The sequence below is a fragment of the Cyprinodon tularosa genome, unplaced genomic scaffold (assembly GCF_016077235.1).
Source record: "Cyprinodon tularosa strain WSP-4 unplaced genomic scaffold, ASM1607723v1 ctg891, whole genome shotgun sequence".
Lineage (NCBI taxonomy): Eukaryota > Metazoa > Chordata > Actinopteri > Cyprinodontiformes > Cyprinodontidae > Cyprinodon > Cyprinodon tularosa.
Genome location: NW_024039664.1, coordinates 136,765 through 150,056, shown reverse-complemented (window position 1 = coordinate 150,056; position 13,292 = coordinate 136,765). Strand labels below are relative to the sequence as shown.

Sequence of the window (13,292 nt, the reverse complement as noted above, 5' to 3'; positions counted from 1 at the left end):
GGTCGCTGGTAGATAATTAGATTAGAAAAATATATATTTTAATTGTTTTGTGTCCATCAAAATGCTCCAGTGTGATTTTTTGGGGTAAAATTATTGTGTAGAGAAATAAGCACAATTAGGAATAATTTGTCCGATTTGTCAGGTTTGGAGACGCTGGTGACTCCAGAAGTCCCATTTCTCTAGAACTGTTATACCTAGAAGTCTGAAAATGCAGAATAAATGGTAAACAGTTATTAACTTTTCCATTAGGGTTTGCGAAAAGGTGAGGATGTCATCATCGATTAATAAAACATCCCTGATCCACCTATGGACCAATAAAGCACCGTCTGTCCCCAGAGACAGAGGGTCTCCTGCTCCTGTCCTTCTTTCCCCTAAAGGACGGTTTAGTCTCTACATGGACCGACTCTTCCTCTCATCCTGTAGACGGTCTACAGCCATCGCTCCCTGTCCAACTCATCCTGTCCTCTGTTGTCCTCAGAGCTGCTGCTGTCTGTCCAACTCATCCTGTCCTCTGTTGTCCTCAGAGCTGCGGCCGTCTGTCCAACTCATCCTGTCCTCTGTTGTCCTCAGAGCTGCTGTCGTCTGTCCAACTCATCCTGTCCTCTGTTGTCCTCAGAGCTCCTGTCGTCTGTCCAACTCATCCTGTCCTCTGTTGTCCTCAGAGCTGCTGTCGTCTGTCCAACTAATCCTGTCCTCTGTTGTCCTCAGAGCTGCTGCCGTCTGTCCAACTCATCCTGTCCTCTGTTGTCCTCAGAGCTGCTGTCGTCTGTCCAACTCATCCTGTCCTCTGTTGTCCTCAGAGCTGCTGTCGTCTGTCCAACTCATCCTGTCCTCTGTTGTCCTCAGAGCTGCTGCTGTCTGTCCAACTCATCCTGTCCTCTGTTGTCCTCAGAGCTGCTGTCGTCTGTCCAACTCATCCTGTCCTCTGTTGTCCTCAGAGCTGCTGTCGTCTGTCCAACTCATCCTGTCCTCTGTTGTCCTCAGAGCTGCTGTCGTCTGTCCAACTCATCCTGTCCTCTGTTGTCCTCAGAGCTGCTGCTGTCTGTCCAACTCATCCTGTCCTCTGTTGTCCTCAGAGCTGCTGCCGTCTGTCCAACTCATCCTGTCCTCTGTTGTCCTCAGAGCTGCTGCCGTCCGTCCAACTCATCCTGTCCTCTGTTGTCCTCTCAGTCCAACAGGTGGAGGTGGACTCAGGGGTGGAGTGTGTCCTGCTGCCGTGCTACAGTACTGTCCCCCTTCCAGAGGACGCTACGGTGCAGTGGGTGGACAGAGGACAGAGGAAGGTCCATGTGAATGAGGACGGCTTTGATCATCCGGAGGAACAGGACCCTTTTTACGAGAACAGAACCCAGATGAAGGAAGACCTGCTGCGAAGCGGAGACCTCAGTCTGACCCTGAGACACCCCACAGATGGAGACAGCAACGTCTACACCTGCAGCGTCTACAGCAGGGAGGGGAAGATCCTGATGAAGAAACAGGTCCAGCTGAAGGTCAAAGGTCAGTCATCCAGGAAGTGGATAGGAGCAAACTAACCGGACTTCCTTCCTAAAGGAATCCAAATCCTCTCTACGTGTTTACGGATCTCACACGGCAGAAATGCAGCAAAAATCCACCTGGACTTGTAACCAATGATTTGTCTGCATTTCTGGGTCTTGAAGCGAAAATACTTCAGACATAAATGTCTCTGTGTTTGTGTACAGATTGATCGACACATTTCTAAATCTTACTAAACATTTGTTAATCTGAATACAGGTTTGTGAATTTTTTACAAATTTCCAAACCAAATTACACTCAGTAGTTTTAAACATTTGCAGATTGTTTTACAGACACACATCTCCTCACACATTTAGTTTCATTGAACTATACAGCAGCTGGATTAAATTATTAATCTGGATATTTTAGGATCAGATTAAATTAACCTTGTTTTTAATCTACATCTAGAGCTTTTTTTAACTGAGCTTTACTCCTAGTTTATCCTCCTGATTTAGTCCCAGTTTTAGTCCATGTTTTGCTCAAAAGTCAAATAATTATTGTTCAGTCTAGTTGAATAATCTCCTGTTGGATTTTAGGACTAATTAAACCAACACAAATGTCTAAAGCTTCCATGTTTGCCTCACAAACCCATAGAATCCCAATTTTCTCCTCTTAGTTTCAGTTAAATGCTCTAAAAACCTCCAACCCAGAGCTGCAGCTGTCCTCATAGCATCTCTATCTAAGCCTGAGGTTTATGAAGGACCAACTCTGCCATATTTAAAAATAAATACAGAAATAACAAAAAAGTGAGACATAAATGTATATAACTCTTAATTAGCTTCTTTATTTATTTGCCTTTGTAATATTTACCTTATTTATTTTTCTGTCCTTTATAATCTTCAACTTTATTTTTTAATTACTTATATTTTTAAGTATTTATTTATGTGCATGTTATAATATTTTTGTCTGTTTTATTCTTCCTCTGTATTTTTTTACCTTAGTTATTTCTTCACCGCTGTTTATTTCTCTCTGCCCTTTTTACATTTCTCTATGCCCTTTTTACATTTCTCTATGCATTTCTATCTCATTATGCAAATGAGGAGGGGGCGTGTCCTAGAGAGTCAACTTCTGCTCATTGGTTGGCTTGGCGGTCCATCTTCTTAACTCACAGAGCTCTGAGTACTAAGTTAAATGTTCTCTTTTCTGTTGCTGTTATTCAATAAAAGTACGTTTTAAGATCATTTGAGGCGAGAATATTATACTTTTAAGCATCACCATATGGCCCATTCACAGATTTAATGCGTAATTTAAAAGAAAATGTGACGAACTTGAGAGGACCGTGGCAACCAGCGGAGCTCCGAAGCTGACGGCAGCCGGGTCTATAGCCAGGCTATGATGGCGATTTTTTGTTGTATTTGGCAAAGTTTGGCAAAGTCCCTACTCAAGTTCTAATGACTTCAGACTCGACATCAGACTCTCCTCCTGTAGATTCGACCGATGTAGTAAAATGCTAACCAACACGCTTCACATACGGCTATGCCGAGAGAGGGCCGCTGCAGATGGGCTGCCGTCAGCTTCGGAGCTCCGCTGGTTGCCACGGTCCTCTCAAGTTCGTCACATTTTCTTTTAAATTACGCATTAAATCTGTGAATGGGCCATATGGTGATGCTTAAAAGTATAAGGTTCTCGCCTCAAATGATCTTAAAACGCACTTTTATTGAACAACAGCAACAGAAAAGAGAACATTTAACTTATTACTCTGAGCTCTGTGAGTTAAGAAGATGGACCGCCAAGCCAACCAATGAGCAGAAGTTGACTCTCTAGGACACACCCCCTCCTCATTTGCATAATGAGGTAGAAATGTAAAAAGGGCAGAGAGAAATGTAAAAAGGGCATAGAGAAATGTAAAAAGGGCAGAGAGAAATGTAAAAAGGGCAGAGAGAAATGTAAAAAGGGCAGAGAGAAATGTAAAAAGGGCAGACAGAAATGTAAAAAGGGCATAGAGAAATGTAAAAAGGGCAGAGAGAAATGTAAAAAGGGCAGAGAGAAATGTAAAAAGGGCAGAGAGAAATGTAAAAAGGGCAGAGAGAAATGTAAAAAGGCATAGAGAAATGTAAAAAGGGCAGAGAGAAATGTAAAAAGGGCAGAGAGAAATGTAAAAAGGGCATAGAGAAATGTAAAAAGGGCATAGAGAAATGTAAAAAGGGCAGAGAGAAATGTAAAAAGGGCATAGAGAAATGTAAAAAGGGCAGAGAGAAATGTAAAAAGGGCAGAGAGAAATGTAAAAAGGGCAGAGAGAAATGTAAAAAGGGCAGACAGAAATGTAAAAAGGGCAGAGAGAAATGTAAAAAGGGCAGAGAGAAATGTAAAAAGGCATAGAGAAATGTAAAAAGGGCAGAGAGAAATGTAAAAAGGCATAGAGAAATGTAAAAAGGGAAGAGAGAAATGTAAAAAGGGCATAGAGAAATGTAAAAAGGGCAGAGAGAAATGTAAAAAGGGCAGAGAGAAATGTAAAAAGGGCAGACAGAAATGTAAAAAGGGCAGAGAGAAATGTAAAAAGGGCAGAGAGAAATGTAAAAAGGGCAGAGAGAAATGTAAAAAGGGCAGACAGAAATGTAAAAAGGGCAGAGAAAAATGTAAAAAGGCCAGAGAGAAATGTAAAAAGGGCAGACAGAAATGTATAAAGGCCAGAGAGAAATGTAAAAAGGCCAGAGAGAAATGTAAAAAGGGCAGAGAGAAATGTAAAAAGGCATAGAGAAATGTAAAAAGGGCAGAGAGAAATGTAAAAAGGGCAGACAGAAATGTAAAAAGGGCAGAGAGAAATGTAAAAAGGGCAGAGATAAATGTAAAAAGGGCAGACAGAAATGTAAAAAGGGCAGAGAGAAATGTAAAAAGGGCAGAGAGAAATGTAAAAAGGGCAGAGAGAAATGTAAAAAGGCCAGAGAGAAATGTAAAAAGGGCAGAGAGAAATGTAAAAAGGGCAGACAGAAATGTAAAAAGGGCAGAGAGAAATGTAAAAAGGGCAGACAGAAATGTAAAAAGGCCAGAGATAAATGTAAAAAGGGCAGAGAGAAATGTAAAAAGGGCAGAGAGAAATGTAAAAGGCCAGAGAGGGTCATCATAGTGGGAGATTTTAACATCCATGCTGACATTGAAGGCGATAGCTTAAGAGCAGCCTTTAATGCTATCTTAGACACTATTGGCTTTGTTCAAAATGTGAATAGTCCCACACATTCTCATCTTCATACTTTGGATCTTGTGCTGACATACGGCATAGAATGTGAAGAAATAACAGTATTTCCTCACAACCCTGTCCTCTCTGACCACTTTCTAATAACCTTCAGGATTACTTTAACAGAGTTCTCCTCCCCCAAAAGAAGGTTCAATTTTAGTAGATCATTATCAGATAGTGCAGTTATACATTTTAAAGAATCTGCTTCACTTTCTCTCTCCTCTGTGTCGCTGAGCAGTGCTGCAGAGTGCAAAAGCTTAGCTTATTCCCCTTCACAGGTTGATGATTTTGTTGATGGGGTTGCTAGTTCTCTGCGTATTGCCTTAGACAAGGCAGCTCCTTTGAAAATGAAAACCGTTAAAAATAGAAAGCTTGCTCCTTGGTTTAATGCAGAGCTGCGTACTTTGAAGAAAAATGCTAGGAAACTGGAGAGAAAATATCGCTCCACAGGCCTGCGGGAGTCCTTCCTAGTCTGGAAAAATGGTTTACTGCTGTATAAGAGGACCCTTTGTAAAGCAAGAGCAGCATACTTCTCCTCATTAATAGAGGAGAATAAGAATAATCCTAGATTTCTTTTTAATACAGTTGCCAAACTCACCCAGAGCCATAGCTCTGTTGAACCGTCCATTCCACCTGCTCTTAGCAGCAATGATTTTATGGGATTCTTTATAAATAAGATTGATCTTATTAAAAATAAGATCATAAGCACTCCTCTATCCGCGATTGTACCTGAGGTAGTCATGGAATCTGAACCGGGTTTAGACTGCTTTGATCCAGTTGAACTCTCTGAATTAGCAAAATTATTGTCTTCATCTAAGCCTTCAACTTGTATGTTAGATCCAGTTCCAACCAGGTTATTTAAGGAGGTATTCCCTTTGATCTCCTCCTCCATTTTAGATGTGATTAATTTATCTCTGTTACAGGGATATGTACCTAAAGCTTTTAAGGTTGCTGTAATTAAACCTCTGCTTAAGAAACCGTCTCTTGACCCAGATGACTTGGTCAATTATAGACCTATATCCAATTCAATCTGAAAAACTCACAAAGAGAGAAAGATGCAATTAGAAGAGTTTATTGATACAATAGTTTGAACTTTGGCGCTCAGGCCTCGGCAGGAAACATAAACGCTGGTTTATACTTTAATGCAGATAAACTGATGTATGAGAATAAGGATATTCCCCCCGGGCCTGAAACTGGTGGTGGAGTTTCGATAGGTGAAGTTTGGTTAATCCATAGAGGCTGGTATACAGGGTGATGCTTGAATTAGATGTCACTGAATGAACAAAGTTTGCATAAACTGTCCATGAAGAGCAAGCATGAAGCGACTGTGGAGAGAAAAAACTCCCCTTTGGGAAGAAATCTCTGGCAGAACCAGGCTCAACGTGGCGGTCTTCTGCCGGACCGTTTAAAGTGACAGGGAACTCCATGAAAGTCTGTAGGGAGTACACACTGGAGGTGAGGTTGAAGGAGCATCGAGGAGGAGTCGGATGAGCTCACTACAATGGTGGAGAAGGGGATGGAGGAGGGTTGTCTGAATCAAAGTCCGACATAGGAGCGATGGATCTTGCGCTTGTTGAAGAGCAGGCCTAGAGATGATTTGGAGTGGCTTTAAGTAGAGTGCTGGAAGATGATTGGGCATCAAGGAAAGTGGCTTGAAGCGGGTTGGCTGCGTCGGAGGCGGATCAGCCTCAGGTTGAATGGAAGTAATCAGAGTTTCTTCAGTTGAATTTCCGCCTTAGCTTCATTTCAATCTGAAAAACTCACAAAGAGAGAAAGATGCAATTAGAAGAGTTTATTGATACAATAGTTTGAACTTTGGCGCTCAGGCCTCGGCAGGAAACATAAACGCTGGTTTATACTTTAATGCAGATAAACTGATGTATGAGAATAAGGATATTCCCCCCAAAAATTGCCGAGGTACAGGCCTGAGCGCCAGCATATGCAGAAAGCGGAGGGAGAAGGATGAGTACAGGAGGACTTCATTATGCACAGGCTGATACACGTGATAAATGAATAATCATGGCAGGGATCATAGCAGTGAGCATGGCAGAGAGAAAATAAAGGAGTTTTGAAGAATGCTTAGCAGGGTGCATTGCAGGAAGCATAGAAACATTGCAGGGAGCATAGCAGAAAGCAAGGCAGGAAACGACAGGGGATGTGGCGAGGAAGCAGGTTGGAAACACACAGGGAGCAGGCAGGGAGCAAGGCCAGGGACCACAGGGAGCATGGCAGGGAACAAGGCTGGGGACCACAGGGAGCATGGCAGGGAACAAGGCAGGGGACCACAGGGAGCATGGCAGGGAACACACAGGGAGCATGGCAGGGAACACACAGGGAGCATGGCAGGGAACAAGGCCGGGGACCACAGGGAGCATGGCAGGGAACAAGGCAGGGGACCACAGGGAGCATGGCAGGGAACAAGGCCAGGGAGCACACAGGGAGCATGGCAGGGAGCACACAGGGAGCATGGCAGGGAACAAGGCCAGGGAGCACACAGGGAGCATGGCAGGGAGCACACAGGGAGCATGACAGGGAGCATGGCAGGGAACAAGGCCAGGGACCACAGGGAGCATGGCAGGGAGCACACAGGGAGCATGGCAGGGAGCACACAGGGAGCATGGCAGGGAGCACACAGGGAGCATGGCAGGGAGCACACAGGGAGCATGGCAGGGAGCACACAGGGAGCATGGCAGGGAACACACAGGGAGCATGGCAGGGAACACACAGGGAGCATGGCAGGCAGGTAAAGTGGCAGGGATCACACGGGGAGCGTGGCAGGGCGCATGGCAGGGAACATGACTCACGGGGAGCATAGCGGGAAGCATAGCAGGAAACACCCAGGGAGGATGGCAGAATGCAAGGCAGGGAATGAGGCAGGGAACACACAGGGAACATAGCAGGGTGCGTGGCAGGGAGCAATGATTTAGCAAAGATGAGAATATATTTTAAACCACCACCAGTATTCGAAGTTAGCTTACCTTACAGACAGAGAGAGCGTTGAGCTGCTAAGATTGAAGAGTGTTCAGGGCGGATATAGGATTTATAGGCTGAAAAAGTCTATCGGCCCAACTGCTGGAGAGAAGCCACAGAGACACCACGAGCAGCTGTTTTGTGGCTGCCCTTATCCTAAATGAGTGGCTGGAATAATGACTGGATGAAAAGCCACAGGATTCTAATAGTATTCTGAGATGGTCTGGAACCGGCATGGTGACGCGGGAGAACCCTTGCGCGTGACGAAGTGGCTTGAAATGAGGGAAAAACTTTTGGCGCTTTGAACAGATTAAACATGGTGATAAACGGGCAAAGGGGCCATCTGTACATAAGATAGAAATAAAACAAGGCCTTTCCTTTAGAATGATTCAAGATATTTGTAAGATCGATGTGGAAATGAAGATCCGAAAGAGACAAATGGATCGAAACGACTATTAGTTGAAGTGAAGCTTAACCTGATTTATGTAGAAACTGGAGGAAGTAAGTACGAACGAAGAGAGTGGGTTAGTTAAGGATGAGTTCTTCTAGCGGAGGAACGGGGTTCGGAAGAGATCGGCAGAAGGACGAAGATGTGGAAGGTCTGAAATTTAAAACGGAACGTGTCGAGCAGAGATGATGGAGTTGTAAGAGACTGCTTGCCAAGTTATGCCTCTAATGAATGGCATGAGAGATTGAGAGGAGGAGCGACCTTAGAGATGGCGTCAACGACTGCCATGTTGTCGCAGAAGCGGATATGCGCATTCTCCTCCAAAGCGGGCCCCACAGACGGCAAGCTACGGCTAAAGGTAAACCTCGCATAGCGCAAATGACTGAGAACTAGTAAAAGAGGGAGGCCATAAACCAGCAAACACCTGTCCTGAAAGAAACCCCCCAAAACCTACGGATGGAGCAGCATCCGTGAAAAATTGGAGCGTGTCAGCGTTTAAATGATGCCATCGAAAATAATTTGCCCTTCCATTTACAAGAAGTCTAGCCCAGAAGGAAGGATCGGAATGGCAACCTTCGTCCAGAGAAACCTAATCTAAGAGAGAGGGAACAGAGTTAGCTAGGTCAAGCAGTCGGGAAATGAAGGAATGACCATGATGCGCACAGCAAAATAAGGTGACCAAGCAAAGAAGCAACTGACGTTTGGAAATAATTGATGCAGAGCTATAAGACTGAGAAATCTCACAAATCTGAGACAGCTTGTCTGCGGGCAGGGATGCCATCATGGCCACTGAAACGAGAGCTATGCCTAGAAACACAATTTGTAACAGGGCCGATGGTTTTTCTTCGGACAGGGGAACACCAAGTGGTTAAGAGCTTTAGATTAAGGAGTGACGAACTGGGCTAATGGAGGGAGGATCTATGCGTAGGAAACCATCCTGAGATGAAGAACGCATGGCAAATGAGTAGCATTAAGGAGAATCCAACACAGAGCTTCTGAGATTGTCAAACAGACAATGACTGCTCCTGCAGCAAAAGGTGAGACGGACAGCAAAGTAGAACAGGGACTTCCATTTAGCTCCGAACAGGAGCCATTGAGAAGGGTGAATGAAAATAATTTTGTCTGCTTTGGCCAGCCAGGCCCCTTGGCCGGTGGTCTTAATGAGAGAAAATAGCGTGGTCTACAGAAGCGTAGTGAAGAAAAAAGGAGGAAAGAGGCTATTTATGGAGGAGTGACGGCCAGAATGAGGGGCAGATAAGTCCAATATGAGCCTCATTTTCCCGGAATATAGCGGTTAGCTACCACTAGGGGGCTCACACGAAAGGGAGCAGACAGAGAATGTTTTGAAAGGACCAATCGTGAAACTCTTGGACACAACTTGTGAAGCAGCTGATCTACGACGTCTGGTTCTTTAAAACAGATTGGAGATTAGGGGAGACGTGGGTGAGGGGGGGGTGGGGGTGAGGGGGGTGGTGCAGACTCCGAAATGAAAACCTTTAGACAGACCGGTAAGAATGAAGTTGACGAAAGTGCGGTCGGATGATGGGTAAGATAAATTGCCAATTCAGAAATAATGATGGGCGTAGAAGATGACGGGCTATTAATGTTTGAAGGTATGATTTCTCTTGAACAGAACACGAAGGGGACAGACGGACTTGGGATGCGCATCCTAGCAAAGCTGCAAATGTGGAGAAACTGCAATTAGGAAAGGTGCATGTACTTTCATTAAACTTATTACAGATGGGTCTGGAATTGAATATCTGGACGTTTCTACCAGAGTCTATGGGCTGGGCAAGTGTAGAAGAGAACGGAGGAGGAATAGATTGAATGCTAGACTTAAAGGGTATAGATGGGCAAAACGCGCTCGGATGATTTGAAACAGCTGTAATGTCACCTGCTGAGGCGACTTGATGTTCAACTTCACAGGAGGGGAGGGTGAGTGAAACTAAATAAATATATTTCCCTTAAATAATATTGCAACAGGCAAGGAGAAACGTTAGAATACATAGAAATATATAAACTGCCTGGATGGAAAGGGCGGGGGAAGCATAATGAGCAGAATGAAAAAAAAAAGAAAAAGAAAATTATAATAGAAACATGGTTAGATACGTCTTACCTAGAGCTGGCTCAGGGCGGGCGGCGAGTGTGAATGTAGGAGGAGGAGGGAGGGGATCCCGCTGCGAAGCTGAAGGCAGTGATGATGTGGCAGTGTGGGGATTTCCCAAGGCTTGAACACGTGCAGACAGAGTCTGAACGGAGCGATTTAGAGAGTCCAGGGTGGAGCATAGAGAAGCCGAAAACTGGTCAACTGCGGGAGGATTGTGGAAGGGTGGAGCCGCTATGGATTGAGAAACTGACATGGTGGGAACATCTGAAGAAGGACCTGGGTTTGCGTCGGAACGGAGAGAGGGACCGGCGCTATGGCGGCTGGAGCTGGGACGTTCTCTGCTGCGTTTGCATGACCGCTTACGAACCCTGGAGCGGAGTGCGGAGGACGGAGATGAGAGAGCGGCTAGACGGGAACTCCTTCGAGCCGGAGGATTGGAGGTAAGTTGATTTGTCTGAATCAAAGTCCGACATAGGAGCGATGGATCTTGCGCTTGTTGAAGAGCAGGCCTAGAGATGATTTGGAGTGGCTTTAAGTAGAGTGCTGGAAGATGATTGGGCATCAAGGAAAGTGGCTTGAAGCGGGTTGGCTGCGTCGGAGGCGGATCAGCCTCAGGTTGAATGGAAGTAATCAGAGTTTCTTCAGTTGAATTTCCGCCTTAGCTTCATTCTTCCTTTCTTATCCAAAATTCTTGAGAAAGTAGTTGCCAAACAAGTTTGCGATCACTTCCACCATAATGAACTTTTTGAAGAGTTTCAGTCTGGCTTTAGAGCTCATCATAGCACTGAAACAGCTCTGGTGAAAGTCACTAATGATATTCTCATGGCCTCAGATAATGGACTTGTATCTGTGCTCGTCCTGTTGGATCTTAGTGCTGCATTTGATACAGTTGACCATAATATTCTTTTAGAAAGACTTGAATATTTTGTTGGAATTAAAGGAACAGCACTAGACTGGTTTAAATCTTATCTATCTGATCGAATTCAGTTTGTTCATGTTAATGATAGATCTTCAACACGCTCAAAGGTTACCTGTGGAGTACCACAGGGATCAGTGCTAGGACCAATTCTCTTTACTTTATACATGCTCCCAATTGGTAGAGTTATTAGACAGCATGGGATTAATTTCCACTGTTATGCTGATGATACCCAGCTATATCTGTCTATAAATCCAGATGAAGCTAACCCATTACATAGATTACAGGCATGTCTGAAGACAGAAAAACCTGGATGACTCTTAACTTTCTGCTTCTGAATGCAGACAAAACAGAAGTTATAGTCTTTGGACCAGAGTCTCTGAAAAAGAAGCTGATTAGCCAGTCACTTCATTTGGATGGGATTAAACTGATTTCAGATAATAAAGTAAAAAATCTTGGTGTTATTTTTGATCAGGACCTGTCATTTAAATCCCATATCAAAGAGGTTTCTAGAATTTCCTTCTTTCATCTGAGGAACATTGCAAAAATTAGAAATCTCCTGTCCAGGGGTGATGCTGAGAAACTAGTCCATGCATTTGTTACTTCAAGGCTGGACTATTGTAATTCTTTACTATCAGGAAGTCCACAAACTGTAGTTAAAAGCCTTCAGCTGATCCAAAATGCTGCAGCCAGAGTTCTGATGAAAATGAAAAAGAGAGATCATATCTCTCCTATCCTGGCTTCTCTTCATTGGCTTCCTGTTAAATCGAGAATAGAATTTAAAATCCTCCTTCTCACATATAAAGCCTTAAATGGCCAAGCTCCATCTTATATCAGAGATCTGATTGTTCCTTATGTTCCTAACAGAGCACTTCGCTCTCAATCTGCAGGTTTACTAGTGGTTCCTAGAATTTCTAAAAGTAGAATGGGAGGCAGATCTTTTAGTTCTCAGGCTCCTCTCCTGTGGAACCAACTACCAGTTTTAGTCCGTGAGGCAGACACCCTGTCTACTTTTAAGGCTAGGCTTAAAACTTTCCTTTTTGATAAAGCTTCTAGTTAGAGTGGCTCAGGTTATCCTGAGCTATCTCTATAGTTATGCTGCTATAGGCTTAGACTTTTGGAGGACATAGGGACCCCCATTTCATCATTCTGCTTCATTCTCTCTCTGTTCTCCTATTCTGCAGAATCTGTTAGTTCAATCTCTAACCTTCTGCTCTCTCTGCTTTTCCTCAGAGTAGCTTTGCCTCGTCTGTTCCTGTTTGGCTGTGACGTCATCCTGGAAAGAAACATCAGCTGTGCTGCTGCCATCAACACCCTTGTTTATAGATGTTGGAGATCGGCCTGTTTTCCAGTGTGGTCCTGTTTCTCTGACCGTGACTGAGTGGATGTGCTCTCTTCGTCCTCTGGCATGGGAGCTGCCTTGGAGCTCGTCTGCCTGGCTGTGTGTTTCCTGGAAGGGGCCGCCTTTTACAGCTGCTTTTTGTATCTCTGCTTCTGTCTCCTTGAACCCCAGTCGGCCTCGGCAGATGGCCGCTCACACTGAGCCTGGTTCTGCTGGAGGTTTCTTCCTGTTAAAAGGGAGTTTTTCCTCTCCACTGTCGCTACAAGCATGCTTAGTGTGGGGGATTGTATTTGAGTCAATGAGTCAATGCAATCAACTGGTTTTCCTTAGATAGAAAACTTTGTATCAATTTGACTGTATGATCTGGTTGATCTGTAAAGTGCCTTGAGATGACATGTGTTGTGAATTTGGCGCTATATAAATAAACTGAATTGAATTGAATTGAATTGAATTGAATTAAAAAGGGCAGAGAGAAATGTAAAAAGGGCAGAGAGAAATGTAAAAAGGGCAGACAGAAATGTAAAAAGGGCAGAGAGAAATGTAAAAAGGGCAGAGAGAAATGTAAAAAGGGCAGAGAGAAATGTAAAAAGGCATAGAGAAATGTAAAAAGGGCAGAGAGAAATGTAAAAAGGGCAGAGAGAAATGTAAAAAGGGCAGAGAGAAATGTAAAAGGCCAGAGAGAAATGTAAAAAGGGCAGAGAGAAATGTAAAAAGGGCAGAGAGAAATGTAAAAGGGCAGAGAGAAATGTAAAAAGGGCAGAGAGAAATGTAACAAGGGCAGAGAGAAATGTAAAAAGGGCAGAG

The 13,292-nt window shown here is 44.1% G+C and overlaps 1 protein-coding gene across 1 annotated transcript in view; it reads left to right on the top strand.

Moving 5' to 3' along the window:
- LOC119775756 overlaps positions 1 to 13,292 on the top strand; it is a 31,657-nt gene that overhangs the window by 12,984 nt on the left and 5,381 nt on the right. The window contains exon 6 of the mRNA XM_038273824.1: positions 1,171 to 1,497. Within this exon, the coding sequence (XP_038129752.1) occupies positions 1,171 to 1,497 (327 nt within the window). The remainder of the gene's footprint in view (positions 1 to 1,170; positions 1,498 to 13,292) is intronic.